General features: G+C 36.9%; 1 protein-coding gene across 2 annotated transcripts in view; it reads right to left on the bottom strand.

Annotated features, from left to right (window-relative positions):
• Positions 1–21,585, bottom strand: part of NT5DC1 (5'-nucleotidase domain containing 1) — a 139,029-nt gene that overhangs the window by 7,058 nt on the left and 110,386 nt on the right. For both annotated transcript variants that reach the window (XM_032157228.2, XM_058435497.1), the window contains exons 7-9: positions 16,432–16,606; positions 14,533–14,630; positions 352–470 (exon numbers count right to left, since the gene is read on the bottom strand). In XM_032157228.2, the coding sequence (XP_032013119.1) occupies positions 352–470; positions 14,533–14,630; positions 16,432–16,606 (392 nt within the window). The remainder of the gene's footprint in view (positions 1–351; positions 471–14,532; positions 14,631–16,431; positions 16,607–21,585) is intronic.

Below are 21,585 nucleotides of genomic sequence, written 5' to 3'. Positions count from 1 at the left end.
TAGAAATGCACCAATGTCCAACATCAACAATGTGATCATTCTGTCAAAAGCAAGTGTATCTTTAAGCTAGTCTGTAGCATAATTTCAGTTGTTTCTTTTATATATGAAAACTTTTTGGATAGATTGTTATTAGGATAATATTCCACAGGCATCCTACACACTCATACACCCCCTAAATCTCTGGTGCCCTGCTTGGAATCCTTGCTCTTCTCTATCACAGATAGACAGCCTCTCTACATTGACAAAGGAAAGGCTTATTTAAGCAGAAGAATTAAGAGGAGAGATTTGGCAGTTCACAACTGCTTTTGTCTGCAAGTGGGCGCTGAGGACTTCTCCTCAACTGGGAAATACCTTGGGTTCAGGTTTGCCAGTCATTTTCTTCAGAAGTTCATAGAGGTGGACAGCGTTCCCTTGTGAGTACCAGCCAGGTTTATCCAGAGATGGCAGCGCCTCTTGCTCCTCATCATTCTCTGAAAATACAGTTTGACAATCATATACTTTTTAATCAAGTGAGAGTAGCCAGTTGGGCAGACCATACTTACGGCATGGCTGCAGGACATGTACAAACAAGAACCTTGTGGGGAAAGGAGCTGACATTCAGTGGTACCTACATATTATAAGGCCCTTATAGGTATATACTTTTTAATCCTGTGGCCTTCTTAACTGGGGAAATAAGGTTCAGGGAAGTTATTTTGCCCAGGATCTCAACGCTGGTAAGTGACTTATTCAGTGATTAGACAGACATCTGCTTGACATCATGCCCCTACTGCTACAAAATGGTTTACCAAATAAACAACACAATGAAAGTCATTAGGTGTTAATTTTTTAGAATTGCGGGTGAGGGAGATAAGTTTTTAATTAGGAGTCTATCAGATTCAGATGTAAATTTTGCACTCTTTGTGCCTCAAATGCTTTACCCTAGTACCAGCTTGGGGTGAGTGGGGAATGAAAGGACTATCTGATGCCAAAGCACAAGTTTGTGGACCATTCCAAGTTGTCCTCTCCCAGCACATTACCTTCCTACTCCTGTTAAAGCAGGGCTGGTGAAAGAGGTAAATGTCTTTGCCTCTCTGAATTTTGCCTGCTATTCTATTACTTGTACAAGAGCTGAAAAGCTGAAGAGAATCTGCCTACCAGTATGATGATTAAGGAAGATTGAGTAAGGTTTTATGAAATATATGATATATCAGCAGACACTTTGGTAGCTGTTGATACAGCTTTGCAAACTGTATGGAGAAAAATAACCTTTTTCTCACATCAATTGTATGATTTCTGATTTTAAAAAGGTTTATTCCCCCCATTTTTTTGGTCCTCTCTGCTGTGCCACTAAGAAGAATCTTATGAGATACAATCCTATGCTGGATATAGAGGTTGTGTATACAGAAGCTTATATAATTAGAAGGGTCCTCTTTAAGAGAACAAATACAGAATTAATACAAAATTACCATGGTCTCTGCTAGGATTTGAAAGAGTTAAATGGGGGAGTCTTAAAGCTTAAGCTTCATTGGCTTTATTGTAAATCAACCCTGGAGTAGGACAGGGAGAAAACAAAGGGTTTAGAAAGGAGGCAAAGATGGTTAAGTCAGTCATTAAAAATACATCTCTGGCAATGTTAGTACCTTTAACTAAAATCTAATTTTTCCTAAAGAAACTATATGTAAAAGTCACAGACAACAACATTAAATCTCTGCTTAGAGTATAACAAAAAACATCTTGAATCTGGTACTAGAGAATTTAAAATTTACAAATTAAAGCTTGGTCATTATGACTGAAATGAAATATAATTTATTAATTCTACTACAAAAATGAGTCAAATAATGTCACAATAATAAGGTGCATTTCTGCATAAACTCAGATATTTTAAACAAAATTCTAAAACTATATTTATAGATAATTAAAGCCAAATAATAGCAGCTAGCAGCTTATGTTCAATAAATCTTTATGCCTATCTTGCTGCCATTTCAGCAGCCATTTAAAAATTCTTCTGCAAAATCAAATGAATATCCCATTATTCTTTAAAGAAAGAATAGATAGGAAGCCAAAATCATGTACTAGCCTAACATTAAAAGGGTCTAAGAAGATTCAGCATATTCCTGGAGAAACACAGTAAAAAATGATCACTTCTCATGTCTGTTTATTTACTGAAATGTCTTACTATGCAAATAATGTGGATTTGATGGCAATTGGAAATGAATAATTTACAGAAATACTTCTGAAAAGATCCACAGTTGATATGTAGATGCCCACTTTGCAAGGATAATGGGAGGAGAATCTTTCTACTACTTATGAAAAATTTAAAAAAATCCATAGCATTATAATTTCTTAAATGTTGAGACTCAGTAATCTAATAGGAAGCAAAAAAAAAAAAAAAACCCCAAATCAAGTCAAAACAAAAAATTCACTTTATACAAACATTACCTCCCCTCCCTGTTTCCAGCCCCTATACTGGAGGCTGCCTTAACGAATAATTAATCTACAAGGGCAGCTGAGGCTGCGGGTTTTGGCAGAGCCTCCACAGCTAGGAAGCTGCAAGACTCAGAGAATTGTTAATTCCTGCAGTAGAGAGCCTGTTCGGACTGTGAAAGCCACAGAACTGAGGTGGAAGCTGTAACAGTACAGAGGAACAAACTCTGGGAAGTTTCAAGCACAGTGTTTATAAACCCAAATAAACACTTTTTACATTATTTAGATAGTGCACTGTACTTCTTTATAAGGTCAATCAAAAATAGTTATATAAATCTCTATTTTTTACATAATATTTAAAAATGTAGGCTGGGTGTGGTGGCTCACACCTGTAATCCCAACACTTTGGGAGTCTGAGGCAGGCAGACTGCTTGAGTCCAGCAGTTCAAGACCAGCCTGGTCAGCATGGTGAAACCACAGTCTCTTCAAAAAATACACAAATTCACTGGGTATGGGGTTGCACACCTGTAGTCCCAGCTACTTGAGAGGCTGAGGTAAGAGGATAGCTTGAGCCTGGAGAAAGAGGTTTCAGTGAGCCGAGATCATGTCACCACACTCCCCACTGGGTGACAGAAGTAGACCCTGTCTAAAAACAAACAACCCCCACCCCAACCCAGAAAACAGTGTCCTGCAAAGAGTACAATGAGGATATTGATTTTAAAAAGTTTAATTAAAAATGTGTTAGAAGGGCCAGGCGCGGTGGCTCACGCCTGTAATCCCAGCACTTTGGGAGGCTGAGGCAAGTGGATCACGAGGTCAGGAGTTCGAGACCAGCCTGGCCAGAATGGTGAAACCCAGTCCCTACCAAAAATACAAAAAATTAGCCGGGCATGGTGGCCCATGCCTGTAGTCCCAGCTACTCGGGAGGCTGAAGCAGGAGTATTGCTTGAACCTGGTAGGCGGAGATTGCAGTGAGCCGAGATAGCGCCACTGGACTTCAGCCTGGGTGACAGAACGAGATTCCATCTCAAAAAAAAAAAAAAACAAAAAAAACCAGTTATAAGATATAGAAAGATAAAGACAATGTTAGAAGATATAGAAAAAAATAAAGAAGACAAAGGGGATAGATAGTGATGATAATTTGCTTCCACAGTTTTAAAATGGGGATAATAACAATGCTTACCTCAGAGTGGTTGTGTAAATAAATTAATACAGATAAAAATAGAGCACATGGAAAAGTGTCTGCCACAAAGTAAGTGTTTAAGAAGTCTTAGCTGTAACCCCTTCAATTTACAGGTGAATAAACTGATATCTGAAAAAGTTAAGGAATCTGACCAAAGTCACTGAAATGTTATAATAAGAGCCAGGACAAGAATGCACTTTGCCTCCTTATTCCAAAGGATTTCAAATTGGGGCTAGAAGACAAAGTAAGATGATACTCCCAGACAGCATTTCCGAATTTGGATTCCTGGACCTGAATGTGTCTCATGGTATTGCCACAAACGGGGAACAACTAAAGCACAGAATAAACCTTTATCTGGCATCCCTGAGGACACCCGCAAACTAACAATTCTCACTTAGGATGAGCCTCAGCCAACCTCCTATGACATCTTTATATAAGGCTCAAATTTAGTGCTGTTACAATCTTCCATATATATTGAAAACAGGTCAGCAATGAATGAAGAAAAGAAGGAGGGCTTTAGAATGTCCTTTGAACTGAATTTTATAGTTTATTATTTTCACAATGTCCCTCAAATTCACTGATAAAAAGCTTTATCTCGTAAAAAAGCAAACCTGTATTACTTTCCTAAAATTCCACAGTCCCAGCTTTAATTTAAAGCAATCTTAACAGTTAGGTAAAATGTATTAATTGAAAACATTTTTCTATAAAAATACATTATTAGGACAATTTTCTATACCAAAGTTCTACAAGATATACAAATCATTCCTCAAACCCTTTAATTTAACACTAATAGATGTTTGGGTTATAACATAACTAGAAAGGAGAAAACCCATAGGTGAACAAAGCTCAAACCTTTTCTTTTAGACTACAAACTACCAAAAAACTAACCTAATGAAGTTAAGAAACAAATGAAGGTTGGATAAAGAGATGGAGGAGTCATCAATTTAGGCAAATAAATAAAACTAAAGCTGTCTTGGAAACTGTAATTTATTCCTAAATATAGCTATGTCTTACTACAATGAAGTAAATCTTTTTATTTTCTTATTGTAAGAACATATGGACAAGACGAGTTTAAAAAACAGTAAAGTTTTTGACAGTATAATAGTTACAAAACGAGTTTAAAAAACAGTAAAGTTTTTGACAGTATAATAGTTACAAAGTAGATATGGGACAATGATACAGTCAAGGCTAGACTGACAGCCTTTAATAAAGCTAAGTGAAACTTACCACAGAGAGCAGAACCTGTGAGAAGTTTTGTAGGCCAGAAGCACTAACCTCAACTCACAGTGACTGCTGCCTCCCCTAAACTCCCCAAGCACTTGGTGTCACTACTTTATTAATGTTTAAAAATATGCATTTATGAGATTTTTTCTGAATCAGTAATATGTTTACATGTTTTTTAAGTCTTATTTTTGAACTCTATCTGGTATGCACTCACCTCTTCTGCTCTTTTATGCATATAAAAGCAAATACGAATATGAGTATATTCTTTTTCTCCATGGTTTTACACATTTGTTGAGATATAATCAACATACAATAAATGGAATATATTTAAAGCATACAATTTGATGAGTTTCAGTATATGTATATACCTGTTATGGCCTGAATTATATTTCTCCCCAAATCATAAGTTAAAATAATAACCCCTAGTATATCAGAATGTGACTATTTAGAGATGGAGCCTTTAAAGGCTGGATTAAATTAAAATGAGACTCTCACAGTGGACCTAATCCAATATAGTCTCCTTATAAGAAGATGAGATTAGGACACAGATAGATACAGAGGAAAGACTATGTAAAGACACAGGCGGAAAACAACCATCTACAAACCAAGAAGAGAGAGGCCTTAGAAGAAACCAATCCTGCTACAACCTGGTTTCAGACTTCACAGCCTCCAGAACTGCAAAGAAATAAAATACATCGTTCAAGCTATCTAGTTTGTGGTATTTTGTTATGGCAGCTCTAGCAAACTAATATAATACTAATAATTTTAAAATGCTTTTAAATGCTAATATTAGAATAATCTGCAAGAGGCTCTGTAACTTGCTATTTTTAAACTATTTTATAGCTAGCACAGTGTAATCTACCTTTTAAAATATGTGCATTTCATTCTATTTTACACATGTTCTATTATTTATTTATTAATAATAGTCCTCTATAGATAGACATGTGAGTTGTTGCCAATGTTTTTCTGTTACAAGTAAAAAGTTACAAACATGAGAGGATCTGCACAGCCTGGTGGAGTCAAACAGAATTTGAGCTAGAAATACAATTCATTTTCTTTCTCATCTCATTCTTCATTTTTACTATATTTCACAGACTGTTTTAGTCAGTAGGGATATAGCAGTGAATGAGATGGCTCAAGTCTCTGCCCTAAGCATCTCTTCCCTAAGGATGCTTATATTCTGGTGGCAATCTCTGACTTGTTAGAGGTTACTAAATAATGAATTATGATTAAAAATATATTTATAATTTTTATTTCTAGGATTCCTTTCTGTATATATGTAAATTTGACCGAACAGTTCATATTTACTTTTATAAATCCCTTCCTCAATTCTGGGCTAGACTTTTTTTTCTCCAGTTGTTCATTTTCATACATACTTTCTCTGTTTCTTGGCATGGACAGGTAAGACATTTTTCAAGTAAAATGTCTAGTAAAATGCTTGTGTTGGGGACTATAACAGGAAAATTATACTATTAAAGAAAAAGTGTGATTCTTACCCTTATCTACTTTGGTTTGGGGGGGGTTACCATTCATTCATCATTCTTTTTTCTTTTTTTTTTTTTGAGATGGAGTTTCGCTCTTATTGCCCAGGCTGGAGTGCAATGACACGATCTCGGCTCACTGCAACCTCTGCCTCCTGGGTTCAAGCGATTTTCCTGCCTCAGCCTCCGAGTAGCTGGAATTACAGGCGCCTGCCACCACGCCCAGCTAATTTTTGTATTTTTAGTAGAGATGGGGTTGACTAGTTCGCTGATGGATTCAGCCTCCTTCATTCAGGGAGCTTTTAATGTTGTTGGAATTGTGCTAAAGACAGAAAGATTCCTGCACACAGCTGCACCCCTCAGCACTAACATCCGGTGACAAAGTTCATCAGACAATTTCCCAACTGTAGTCAAGTGAAAGCCCTAAACAATACAGAGAAAGAAACAGCTCTGACTGGAGCTGCAGAAGGAAGGTATTGCAAAGGAGATGTGATTTGTATGTTTGACCTTAAACAAGAGGTAGGAAGTCATCAGAGAGGAAAGGGAGAAGGCATTCTACATGTATCTATGCCACTCAAAGTGTGATCTTCCAACCAGTAGAATCTGCTTCACCAGACAAGTTATTTAGAAATGCAGAATCTAAGATTTCACCAGGGCCTCTGAATCAGAATCTCCATTTAAACAAGATCTCTAGGTGATTCATGTGTACATTAAAGTCTGAGAAACACTGATGTTGACAGAATAGCGAGAACAAAAACTTGATATAAGAATAAAAGGCAATCATTTCAGTAGAGTAAAGGGTAGTTTTATGGAGACAGAGTTGAGGATGGAAAGGTTATTTAGGAACCAGATTGTACAATTAGCCTTAGGATGCTATATGGAATGGAAGCCAATGAGACACTGTGTGCATGTGATTAAATAAATTTGTGCCTAAGTAAATAATAAAAAAGATGTGGGAAATTTTAAAGAACTGAAAAATAGAAGTCTGTGCTAATGAAAAGTGTCTGAAGAGAGGTTGGGGAGGGGTTAGATGGCCTAGTGGAAAGGGAGAGGAGGAAAGAGATGAGAGATTTCCCAGGTATATTAAGCAGGATTTAATGCATAGCATACCGGAGGTAAAAGGGTGAAGACAACGGAGGTTATTAGCTGGAGAATTGTAATAGATGGTTAAGTAAGGAATACACACAAGGTGACCAGCATGTTTGGTTGTTTTTGGTTTCTAGGCGGAGGGAGAATCTCAAGCTTGATTTGAGAACACTGAGTGGAGCTGCCTAGTGTGGAGGAGGAACTGCGTATGAGGCTCAGGAAAACAGGTCTCAGGGAAAGATTTGGGAGTCAGAGTCAATGTATTGGTGACAGCTAAGGCCAAGGGACGAGAGAGAGAGAGAGAGAAAGAGAGAGAGGAGAAGGGGAGAGGGAGAGAGAGAGGAGAGAGAGAGAGTAGAGAGAGAGAGAGAGGGAGAGGAGAGGGGGAGAGGGAGGGACAGAGAGAGAGAGAGAGAGAAAGAGAGAGTTGGATTATTATTCTCCCAATGGCGGGCAGGGGCAGGAACTGAGCTAGCAGCATTGCGACACTGCAGTGAACAAGGCAGACACGTTCCCTCTCCAGTGACAATTTAATCTTGCAAGACAGAGATTCCCCCGTATCCCCACCCTCAGCACTGGCGAGGATCTGGTGACGCAGTGCACGTGATAGAGGAGAGGATGAAGATTTTGCTTGGAAGACGCTTCTCCCCTCCATACATTCTTAAGCACTGGCAACAATCAGACTGGAGGGAGGAGCTCAGTCCTGACTGACACTGGCATCAGCATCTTCGCCCCTGTTACCATGACAACCGCTGACGTCAAACCTGTGCGACTTGCTAAGGCCATGCTGTGTTTTGTGATCGGCTCGCTGTGCCTTCCATCCCAGCAAGCTCAGTTGCATTAACTTTAACCATTTGGAGCAATGACTTAAATATTGTGCCATTTCACACAAGGGATGATAGGGGCAGTGGTGGGAATGTACTGAGGACAAACCTGAGAAAACAGAAGGACAACTTAAAAGGGAGGGAAGAAATAAGGATGACTGATTTTTTAGGTTAGTGCAAAAGTAACTGTGGTTTTTGCTTACTAGCTTGGTTAAAGTCTGTGCTTGGAAAGGTAACTAAAATGTAATTGTGGAATATGGGAAGAGGGGCATGCTAAAATGGGATGGGGATTTAATGAGCTGTTGCAAGCACATCAAGTTTCCTGCGACCCTGGGGCTGTGGGATGTGAAGATTTTAGAAGACACATAGAAATAGGCTTCTGAAGGTCAGAGAAATGTGAAACCCAGAGATAAGGAAATGTCAACCATCACTATATAGATGATAGTTAAAACCTTCCCAGTGGTAGAGAGCTGAAGGACAACAGGAGAAGAAAGGAGAACCAAATACAGAATGTTAGGGAATATCAACATTAAAAGAGAAGGGTAGTAGAAATGGAGGTAAAGCAGTTAGGGGTAGCTGAAGAATCTGAATCAGAATCAGCAGCAGAATAGACACATAATAGAGAATGCAATGAAGTAGGGATTTTAAAATATGTGCAGTACAATCCTGTAATTAGTAATAGTTCTGGCAATCTTTTTTGCATTCTAAATAGAATAAAGTATTTTGGTTTAATTCTAAAAAATATTTCTTCCACTGAAATATTTTAAATCAGAGGCCCAGAAAACAAAGGCTGGAAAGAACCTTAGACATCTAGCCCTCCTGTATGTGATAAAAATGAGGTAAACTTTTCTTCTTTTTTTTTTTTTTTTTTTTTTTGAGTCGGAGTTTCACTCTTGTTGCCCAGGCTGGAGTGCAATGGCGCGATCTCGGCTCACCGCAACCTCTGCCTCCCAGGTTCAAGCGATTCTCCTGCCTCAGCCTCTAGTAGCTGAGATTACAGGCATGTGCCACCATGCCCAGCTAATTTTGTATTTTTAGTAGAGATGGGGTTTCTCCATGTTGGTCAGGCTGGTTTTGAACTCCCGACCTCAGGTGATCCGTCCGCCTCAGCCTCCCAAAGTGCTGGGATTACAGGCGTGAGCCACCGCTCCCGGCCAAAATGAGGTAAATTTTTCTAAATATCTGTACAAAAAGCATGAAATCCTATATATGCTGAGATTGCTAGGCACTTTACAGTCTTCATTACAGAGACCGTAGGACTTTGGGTCCTGCTTCATCAATCCAGATTTTTCATCTCTAAAACCACAGAAGAGAATGAAACAGAGTAGACTGCTAGTTAAAATGAAATTTTTATCAGACTTTCTGGCTATATCCCCAAATGCACAGACAACAAAAGCAAAAATAGACAAATGAGATTACATAATACTACAAAGCTATGCAACCGCAAAGAAAACAGTCAACAAAGTGAAAACAATCTGTAGAATGGTAGACAATAGTTGCAAACCATACATCTGTTAAGGGGTTAATATCCAAAATATAAAAGGAACTCAACTCAATAGTAAGGAAACAAATAATCCAATTAAAAAAATGAGCACAGGACCTGAATAGACATTTCTCAAAAAGATATACAAATGTCTAGCAGCTATATGAAAACGTGCTCAACATCACTAATCATCAGGGAAATACAAATGAAAACCACAATGAGATATCACCTCATACCTATTATACCTATTAGAATGGCTATTATCAAAAAGACAAAAGATAAGTGTTAAAGAGCATGTGGAGAAAAGGGAATCCTTGTACATTCTTGGTGGGACTATAAATTAGTTTAGTCATTATGGAAAAAAGTGTGGAGGTTCTTCAAAATAATTAAAAATAGAATTACTATATGATCCAGCAACTCCAATACTAACTATATATGCAAAATATATGAAATTGGTATGTTGAGCTATCTGCACTCCCATGTTCATTACAGCATTATTCACAATAGTCAAGATATGAAATCAACCTAAATGTCCATTAGCAGATTAAAGGATAAAAAAAATATGGTATATATACATAATGGAATACTATTTGACCTTAACAAGAAAGAAATCCTGTCATTTGTGACAACATGGATGAACCTGAAGGACACAATGTTAAGCAAAATAAGGCAGGCACAGAAAGACAAATACCATATGATTTCACTTACATTTGGAATGTAAAAAAGCCAAACTCACAGAATCAGAAAGTAAAATGGTGGTAATGTGAGGCTAGGGGTAGAGTATTAGGAGATGTCGGTCAAAGGATACAAAATTTCAGTTAGGAGGAATAAATCCATAAATCCAAGAAATATATTGTACATAATGTAGAGTTAAAAATAATATATTGTATATTTGAAATTTACTAAGAGAATAGATTTTAAGTGTTCTTACCACACACACACAAAATGATAATGTGAGGTAATTCCTATTTAAATAGTATCATTTAGCCATTCTACAATGTATATATATATCAAAATACCATGTTGTACAACATAAATATATAATTTTTACTTGTCAATTAAAAAATAAATGAAATACAAATCTGAGAAGGTAGAAATTAAAAAACTAAGTTTTTATACAACCCAAAATATAAAACCATTTTTTAAAATGGTATATTCATTATCAGGATGTGCTTATTTTTAAAGTTTAGATTCCTAATATTTCCATACCATAAATTCAGTCAAAAAGACTTTCAAGTCTTTTGATGAGTATAATATCTAAAAACGTAGTTTGGATAAACATCATTATTATGTCAGCCTTCTAATCCAATTGTACTGTACAACTAACAGAAAATACTGCACAGAAGTCTTAAGATAGGTACTTCTAAAGTAATCGTTTTTTGAACACTCCACTCTTTTATCTCGGGATACTCTCAATTAAATAGAGAAAAACTACATAAAATGATGTAAATTGTCAGCATAGTTAATGCATTTATAATTTCCAATATGTTAAAAAAACTTGGTATATTTTTAACGTGTAGTTTTCCATTATTTGTATCTTTGTGTGAAATTTTAATAAAAATCTTATGGAATGGCATAAATACTACTATGGGTATAAAAGGGGTATAGATTTTCTTGGAACAAAATATGCAAACCCCACAAAAATAAAAATAAAAACAAATATTTATTGGGTACTTACTTATACATTTAAATGTAAGTTTGTAAAGTGGGGAAAAACATTTAAATTTTTTTCTGGTTTAATTATAAGAATATTATTAGAATCCTTGATAACAGATTATTTCTTAATATCAAGGATTTTATTATATAAGACTTTAAACCAACATATAAAAACAACATCAACCTATTTCTTTCTGCTAGACTAGGGTTTCTTAGCCTTGGCACCACTGAGATTTGGGGCTAGATAATTCTTTGTCGTTGGAGGGTGCTGTCCTGTGTGTTGTAAGCTGCTTAGCAGCACACCTAGCCTCCACCCCCCTCCAAAGTTGCGACAACCAAAAATGTCTCCAGACATTGCCAAATTTGCACTGAAGGGCAAAACTGCCACTGTTGAAAACCACTGCACTAGATAGGCATTCTCATCAGCATATATGCATATTCTAGCATCTTCGATCTTAAAAAAATAAAATATGCCCTTAATCCTACATTGTCTTCCAGCTAAAACCTCAATTCTTTGACTGCCTTTAGAGCTAAAATTCTAGAAAGAGCTGTACATATACCCTGGTTCCATACCTCCAATGAGCTACTCAAGATACTGCAATTTAGTTTCTATCCCACCACTCTATGGCAACTGTTCACCGAGGCACTAGTGATCTCCATCTTGCCCACCCCAATGAAGATTTCTCTTTCCTCATTTCAGTGGACTTTTTCTGTAGAATTTGGACTAGCTGGCTACCCTTTCCTCTTTCCTCTGGCTTCTGAACACGTATTCTACTGTTTTCCCTACTATAATCTATCTGCTGCCACACTGCACTCTTTCTTCTCTATCCTTAATATTAGAGAATGTCAGGGCTTGGTCCAGGCCTTTTGCCTATCTACATTCTCTCTATATTTGGTTTCATATAATCCCTGGGCTTCAAATACCTATCTATGAGCTAATTACTCCCAATATATATCTTGAGCCTAGACTTGTTCCCTTGGACTCCAGGCATATTTATACAATTTCCTAATTGATAGTGACAGTTACATAACTCATAGGCATCTCAAAATTAACATGTTGAAAAACGAGTTCTTAACAGATGTAACCCCTACTCCATACAACTTTATCCTCTGTATTTTTCCCCAAGTCTGTAAATGGTACCACCATCTACTCACTTGCTCATTTCAGGAAAAAGAAAAATCAACCATCTGGAAGTTATTTTTTATTACTCCTTTCTTTTCGTCTGCTGTTTCTTTAAGTATCACCGAGCCCTCTGTGTTTTCCAACTCCATAATATATTTAAATATATCTACCGCTCTCCATTTCCAATACTGTCGCTCTGGACCAAACCATGACAGTATCTTACTAGGGACACTGCAGTTGCCAGGTCTTCCTCTTTCCATCCTTCCCCACACTCAAACCATTCCCCACCTAGCAGCCAAAGCAGTCTCTTATATCACTCTTCTGCCGCAAACAATGGAACAGCTTCGGGTTACTTGTGGAATAAAATTCAAACCCCTTTCCACTGCTTATGCGGGTGCCTGCCTCCCTAACTTCACCCCCCTCCCACCCCATGACCATGTGCCAGAATGGCAGGTCTCTTCTCTGTTACTAGAATGTGACAAAACTACTCTCTTACTGGGCCTTGGCATTCATTTGATCCACTGCCAGGAACACTCTTCTTCTGCTCTTCTCATCACTTGTCCCCCAGGGCTCGCCTTGCAAGTCACCTTACCTAACCTTTTTGGACAGAGCTTCCCTGGCCAGCCGCTCTAAGGAGGCCTGCCCCATATACTGTAGTACCACGTAAGGTGGTTACTAGCTTCATGACATGTACTACAATCCATAAGCATCCCTTGCACTTGCTGATGTGGTCACATGTTCACACATCTGTCTGGTGCACAGAAAATGCCTTGGTGCTTGACACGTGCTACAATGAACCTCACTTAGATTTCACTATTCATAAGCCCATCACTGAGTACTGAGCTACTATCAAATGCCTAGAACTGAATCAGGCTTTTGAATAGCAAAGTTCAAAGTAAATAATACTGTATTACCATATCAAATAAATGCATTAAATGCGTCTGACTCACATGAACACTTTTTTGAGAAATTTTAAATTTTATTTCAAAGCAGGGTAGTGTGTGGCCACGGGAAAGTAAAGAGAAATGTATATTAAATATCAGTCCAACCTGGCCCAGGTTGTTATATAATGCCAAGCATATGATCAAAAGTAAAATTATAAATCATATATTATGGTTATATATATATATATGCACAATATATATGCTCATATATATTATGCATATAATATGCATGTATGCTTATATATATTATGCATATAATATGCATGTATGTTAATTTTATCATTCTCTTTAAAATACAGCTACATTTCTAGGTAGATCTATAAATTTTACTTGTTAATAATCTTTTATACATTTATGTGCATTTACAACCATTAACTGTGTTTCAATTTCCAACCATACTGGATTTATTTTAGATGTTCATCTCCTAAGAGAACTTCTGAATGGTCCTCAAATGTTAATATATCATTGAGTTTATTTGAAACTACTTAAATAGAAATAAAAGACACAACAGATATCAAAACTAAACTCACTGTCTTTCACTCCCCAAAAACTATAACTTCTCTATTCCAGATCAGGCTCTTCTTTTTATTCATTTATGCATTCATTCAAGAAGCTTTCAAGAGCACCTCCTATGAGTATCTCACTCTATTATCATTCTTTTTCATCTGCAAATCCCTTTCATTCCACCTCTCTCCCTATCAGTCTCTTCTACATGAATGACAATTCTAAATACCCTTTCAGGAAGGCCTTGCCTATTCCCCAGAGAGGAATGTTTCATTTGTGAAGATCTTCATGTGTTCCGCAGGCGCTTTTGTTCTAGAAGATAACTTGACTGATTTATCACAAGTAATCCATCCTTCAAATATTTATCAAGGCATTTATTTAGGCCCTAAAAACTAAGGTGAAGTTCATGCCCTTCATTTTTAAAGTCAGGGAGAGACTGACATGCAAAGAAATAATTGTGATATAAAGTGGTAGCGTAACACTTAATACAAACATAGGTTTATTATCTTTTTTCTTCCCCATGAGAGGAAAGAAGACATGGCGTTGCATGTAACACAGTGTTCTGCACAAGGTTGTTAGCCAACTGTATACGGGAGAAGAAAGAAACCAAATGTAACTTACCGAGTGTTCGGAAAGGTCTCTGACTTGGTAAGTGGGAGAAGAAACCAGGCTTCAATGCATTTGTAATCACAATGTCAAAAAGGTCTGTAAAATCATTCCTAAAAGCAACACAATTTTTCATAAATTTATTTTAAGAATTAGAAAAGGTCCATATAAAACAGAACTTGATCTTTGCTTATCTATTTTACCACAGCATCATTTATCTTTTGATTAACTTTTACATGCTTTATATTTTTCTCACAGACTTTAAGGTGAACATTTCACTGGAAATAGAAGGTGGTTGAGTACTAGTCTTCCTGACAGCTCTTTGAAGTATAAACATAATCAGGAAAAAAAAGAGAGCAGCACATAGACTGTAGGTACCAAGCTGGCTTTGGTAGTGAACTCAATAGTTTCTAACAGCTGGAAATATTTGGAAAATCTATCTTCAAATTTGGGGGCCTTGAAATTGGCTGGCTTTGTTAGCTCAAAGAGTTAACAATTTTGTGTGTTACATGGGTCCCACAGAAAGCAGCATTATAGCAAGTCATAGTCATCTTTCAGAGAGTGCTTCAAATGTGAAAAAGATACTTTATTTGACAATCAGTGTAGTCTTATAATGTGGTAACTTTTGTATGACAATAATTAATGATTTTCAATCTGTACTTAGCATTATATTAAGGATTACTTTTGATGGCAAAGGAAGGGTAGCCTTTCTCCTGAAGGACTCCCTGTTACAATGGGGGAAACAATATTTACCCAACATTCTAGAATACATTTACAAATCCAAACTGCAATACATAGAAATTAAGATGAAGAAAGACTACGGTTATCTATGCTAATAAAAAAGGAATTAAAATCCAGATTGTTCATTCTACAGCATGGGCCCACTACTAGGATAGCAAATGTCTCTATGAGTGGCACCTTCGAAGACATCCAGGATTTTAGCCGTAATTCACCCAAAGGATGCATTATTATGTATCAGCCTATACATTATTCAGAAAGCAGAAATTCTACTCACAGATTGTAAGCATATCACAGAACAAACTAAAGCCACACATGCTAAGGAACATGGAAATCATGATGCTAAAAAAGCTGGTGAAGGTAGGTTTAAAGCTCAAACTTGCTCATGGCAATTCAGTATTTGATGGAATTTGAGGAAACATTAGGGGAGACCTAATAGCTCATTGTAGAATCTTGCTTTGACCATAGACATTTCCTGGTATTGCCCACAAGAATAAGTATTTACCCACTGAAGTCTATCAACTATTCCTGTCTAATTCTCTACCTGTATTATGCTATTTAAATATCCCCTCATACCCACAAGGCATTACTGTACCATTTTTATGATGACAAAATTGAAGCTTAAAGAGGTTATAAAACCTGCCCCAGGTAATACAGTAAACTGCAGAGTGGGGCTTGAAGTCAAGTCTGTCTTACTTTAAAGTCTATGCAATTATACTGCCTTCATTTTCATGAATTCAATCCCATCCTGGCTGTGTTAAACAGTAAAGTACACGGCTCCACACGGAAATGACTAAAGAGTGGCTGTACTCCAGGTATCTGTGGAGGAGTATAACCTACAACTCAGAGTCTCTCAATCATCATCCAAAAACGAGAAACCAAATTCATGGAAAACTGAAGGATATACAGTATACCACCTTCTAAAAAACCTAAAACCTGGACATTTTGTGAGCTATGAGCATACTGGTCCCCAATAACATTGCTTTGCTAAAATGTACTTGGTTGGGCTGCTGTCAGCAGAGATTGAGGTATGTCATGAGCAAAAAAAAATCAACTTGTCACTCAGCATTGTTTAAAATAATGATATGCTCATGGCTGACACTTTTAAAAAAGCCCTGGTCTAATTTGCTATCTGTATTTCATAAGACAGTGAAAACCGAATGACTCATCACTCACCCAAGGATATATTCGCAGAGAAGTCTACAGTAATCACTGTGAGAACTGGTAATTAACAGAAGAATTTTCCCAGCATTCTTTAGCTGTCGAAGCCATTTTTTCACAGATTCAGGACAACTGTGTAAATATCTGCCTGGATCTCTTTTTATTTCTGGAAAATATATTCCACAGTTTTCTGAAAAATAAAAATATCAATGAGGTTTCTCTTTTTAAACATTTTTTGACTAAATGAACGAGTTAATCTCTTTCAAATCTATAGATAAAACTAAAAGGATAAGAACAAGGTTTGACCAACCTAGCAATTATGCCAATACTACTTGCTTTTTAAGAATAGTTCTTTACTTGAAAACACAATATTGTTTGAAAATGTTAGTTGATAATATTCACTGGCTATTTGACAAGAACTGATAAACTGTTAAAACAGGTAACACAAGAAATACAACGTGATCAGCATTTTCAAATGCTGTAAGAGAAAACCTTACATTTGAAATATCAATTGTTACAAATATTCTTTTAATTATTCAATGAATATTTGCTGAATACAGATAAGAAACAAATCAACACTCAGATATTGTACCAGGATCACATCTTTGGCATAAATAGCCAAGAAGGGCGATGAGTTCCTCAGTCACAGTTTGCTATTTCAGATAGAATCTATACTAGGGGAGCCATTCTATAGCCTCTGAGAAGTGCTGAGATATCAAATGGAAAAATCGGTGCAAAATAGGCCAGAACAGGCCAAAAGGCACTGTATTTGACAGGGAACAATGAATGACTCGCATCACTGAGGTGGTGTTGCTTGCTCTGCCCTTTAGAGTGTCCACGGGGTCTGGCTGAGCTCCAAGGCAGATGGTGGCAGTGTTTTCAGATGTCCTGGCCAGACTTACCCATAGTGCTTGCCCCAGTGCCTTTAAAGTTGTGGGGACTTAGCAGACAATTGTAGATTTAGTTGAAATGCTACTAGATTCATAACACGTTTTAGAAATATTGTTCTCAGAGCATGACAGAACTAATACGCAGATAAAAAGAATCCAAGATTTTACTTTCTCTAATGGTTAGGAAAAGGACACACGCATAGACAAAAAAAAAAAAAAAAATAGGTTAAACAGCTTGTACTGAATGATAGAGTCTGCAATAGCTAGATATGGGATACATCTGTGACTCTGTCCAGTGTGATACACTTGAAATACTTGAAAGTTATATTTCAAGAATATCAGGACATCAGGAAGAAGAGTCTTTTTTTTTTTTTTTTTTTTGAGACAGAGTCTCACTCTGTCACCAAGCTGGAGTGCAGTGGCATGATCTCTGGCTAACTGCAACCTCTGACGCCCAGGTTCAAGCGATTCTCCTGCCTCAGCCTCCCTAGTAGTTGGGACTACAGGCGCCTACCACCACACCCAGCTAATTTCTGTATTTTTAGTAGAGATGGGGTTTCACCATGTTTGCCAGGATGGTCTTGATCTCTTGACCTCACAATCCGCCCACCCCGGCCTCCCAAAGTGCTGGGATTACAGGCATGAGCCACCCTGCCCGGCCAGGAAGAAGAGTCTTTTTTTTTGAGACGGAGTCTTGCTCTTTCACCCAAGCTGGAGTGCAGTGGCGCTATCTCGGCTCACTGCAAGCTCCACCTCCCGGGTTCATGCCATTCTCCTGCCTCAGCCTCCCAAGTAGCTGGGACTACAGGCGCCTGCCACCACGCCCGGCTAATTTTTTGTATTTTTAGTAGAGACGGGGTTCCACCGTGTTAGCCAGGATTGTCTCTATCTCCTGACCTCGTGATCCACCCGCCTTGGCCTCCCAAAGTGCTGGGATTACAGGCGTGAGCCACCACGCCCGGCCAGAAGAGTCTTTAAGCGAAACAAAAACGAACAAATAAAAACAAAAACGGTAGCAAATATTGTGGTCTGCCTCCCCACATCCATCTCCCTCTTTGCTGGGTAGTGCTCTGATATTGTATCAGGTTTCATCTTCCTCTGAGGGGGTCTGTGATGCTAGGAAGGGCAAGGGTCTCTATCAGTCTATACCTATCACAGTTATTCCCTCCTCCTGTCATTGAATTGTTTAGGAAGTGCTGGGGACCCAGGCATGGCAAATGAGACCTGAGGAGAACTTTGCTGCAGGATCCTGAAGTAATGTAAACCACTGATAAAAATAAACCTATAAAGGGGTGAATATCCCCTCTTCTACTACTGGACTTTACCATGATTATAAATTCTATGTAGAACTGCAGTGGTTATCATCAACACAAAGCAGAAGTCTGATATACCAGAGATAGCAGAGTGGACATATGAAAGGAAACAAACCTGGGTCCCTGATGACATCACTGGGTTTCTGCTTTTGTTTCTGTTTTTGAGACAGGGTCTCGCTCTGTTGCCCAGACTGGAGTGCAGTGTGGCACAGTCATGACTTACTGCAGCCTTAAACTCCTAGGCTCAAGTGATCCTCCCACCTTGGGCCTCTGAAAGTGCTGTGATTACAGGTGTGAGCCACTGTGCCTGGCCACCACTGGATTTCTGATTAAGTCACTGACTAACTCTAACCACCACTGGAAGTACCATTTAACTTCTGGACAACTTCTGGTTGTGTAAAATAACTCAATTTAATAATAGCTTCAACATTAAGGATATTTATTATTTGCAACTTAAAGCATCATGATTCAGAAAATATATTGCATGAATATCATAACCAGACCAAAAATAACAAAAGAAAGAATATTTTGCAATATGCAAATAATATTTAGAAGACCAAAAAACAAAAACAAAGTTTTTGCTCTTTTTATATTTTGCCCTACAGGAACTCCTGTGTGTGAATCTCTAGGATCTATTTTTAACATGCCAGAGGCTATATAATAATAGCCCTTTAAAAAAAATTAAAATATATTCTCTGTTTCCCAGAGAAGAGGAAGTACTAGTAAGAAAAGGCCAGTTTAAGAAACAGATGATAATAATAAATCTAAATGGCCAAGAATAGAGAAGTTTGATGAGTGGATGACTGCTAATTTCAGAGGCTGTGTCTCTCTTGTAACTTACTATACCTAAGGGAGTCAGATGTGAGATTATTTCACTTAGAAAAACAACGCTTTTGTAGCAAGAAGAATTTTATGGGCTACATAAAAAAATTTATAGTGTGTAATGCTGAAAACATAGACTTGCTTTCAGAAAACTTGAGAAAGTTATTTTTTTCTTAGCTATATGTGCTTAGTGCCATCTAGTGATCAAAATATAAATTACCATTAAAAAGCTACTGTTAACATTTCCAAAGGAATAAAAATACAAGGCATATGCATTTAAATACAATATTTTAAATTTCTTACCTAGGTTAATTTCATTAGTATCTCTTAATAATGTCTGATTCGAAAGAGTACCAATATAATAATTTAATCAGATAGAATTATTCTCTGAAGTCATAACAGAGATGTCCTTGTTTTGTTCATAAGCCAGACTGAAATGAACAAACTAAAAAAGACAAGCCCTGTACAAACATATACCCAATGGTAGATTATGAGTTGCCCTTACTACAAAAGATCAATGGCTGTCATGGAGAAAATATTTTTGCCCCCTTGTGACCTCCAATTATAAAAGGAATAGGAGACATAATTATACAAATAGAAACATCTTTTTATTGAAATAAATCAAGGTATTAAATCAAATGAAGAGTTATGTTAAACATACTACAATGGATTATAATTGTCTATTAAATTATATCCCCAAAGAAACTATAAACTTCTAAAGGCAAGAAATATATCTTTCTGCTTGGCATGGAGCAAGTATTCAACGTATGAATACCTAAGTTAGTGCAGGAGCAGACACAGGAACATCTATGTTTCCTTACATTCAAGGCAAGAGTATCATTAGTACCATATAGCCAAACTGAAGTGATAACAATAATATTATTCATGTACGATTAAGGCAGCCTATGAAAAAAGTCATGTTTAATTATGATACTAATTAACACTGATTGAACAAAATGGAGTTTAGACCTGAGATGGAAAGGAGTGGTATTGTTTGTTCTTAACTCACAAAGAAGCCTGTGTTTTCACTTAACCTCTAAAAGAATTCTATTTCACTGCCACTTTATGTAACTTATTTTCCTGGTTTTTCCACCACTCTTATATCTTTCGATGCTCGTTATTTTCTAGGTCCAGATGAGATTTAAGTGAAATTCTTTTAACAAGCTGATTCTAAGGAATAAAAGTTTACCTCTCCTATGTTAAAAAAATTGGTTAATGTAGACTGACGGAAATAATACCAAAGTGTTGCAACAGTCTGATATGCACATCAAGTGGCCTGAATACACCGAACAGGATTTAGGGACCTCTCGTGGTAAAAAAATATAGTACAACCTGAATATTAAAAATAGTTTTTTTCAGTTTAACAGACAATTGTGCCACATCACTATTTCTATCATCACTGAATAAGCTCTTTCTTGTTAACTGTATCACTACTGTTTGCATGATTTTTGGCCAGAATCTTCAAAGCTGCTGTCCGAGGGGACTAGAGATGCCAGGATGCTAACACTTCCATGGTCAGCCTCCAAATAAGGTCTGTTGTTTCCATTGCAGAACATAATTTAGAAGAGATTTAAATATTTACAACCTTTACAAGTTATATAAGAGCACGCTAGTGAACAGCTAAAATGCCTAGCGATGAACTGTTTAAATGTACTTGCTGTAGAGATGACATAATTAATTTTCTTTAAACAAGAAACTTTTTTCTTTGCTAAGAGACACTGAAATATTTGTTGGAGGATAAAAGAGATAAATTTATTTTGTTTATTTATAGGTGGCAAAAAATAAAATTAAAATTTATTAAAACAGATTTGCTGTTTATATAACAAAATATATGGTTTATATCTAATATTTTATAATTAAATAAAGAAATCTAGAATATCTAGATTGTGTAAAGTGAAAATCTATATGCTAAATATAATGCTTGGAAAGTCTCTCAAATAAAAGCTGGGAAATGAAGTACAGAATATATGAGAAAAACATAATATATAAAATTTACATTTTAACAGTATCTGATTTCCAGATCTGTAATTTAATTTGCATATCCCGGCCCTACTCCAAAAATTCTGATTTAATTGGTTTGGGGTAGGGCCACAACATTGGTATTTTTTTTTTTTTAAAGCTTCCCAGGTAGTCCTAATGTGCTA

This window comes from Hylobates moloch, unplaced genomic scaffold (assembly GCF_009828535.3).
Source record: "Hylobates moloch isolate HMO894 unplaced genomic scaffold, HMol_V3 SCAFFOLD_2, whole genome shotgun sequence".
In the NCBI taxonomy this organism is placed as follows: Eukaryota; Metazoa; Chordata; class Mammalia; order Primates; family Hylobatidae; genus Hylobates; species Hylobates moloch.
Note: the sequence above shows the minus strand (reverse complement) of the source record. Positions and strands in the feature narration are given on the sequence as shown.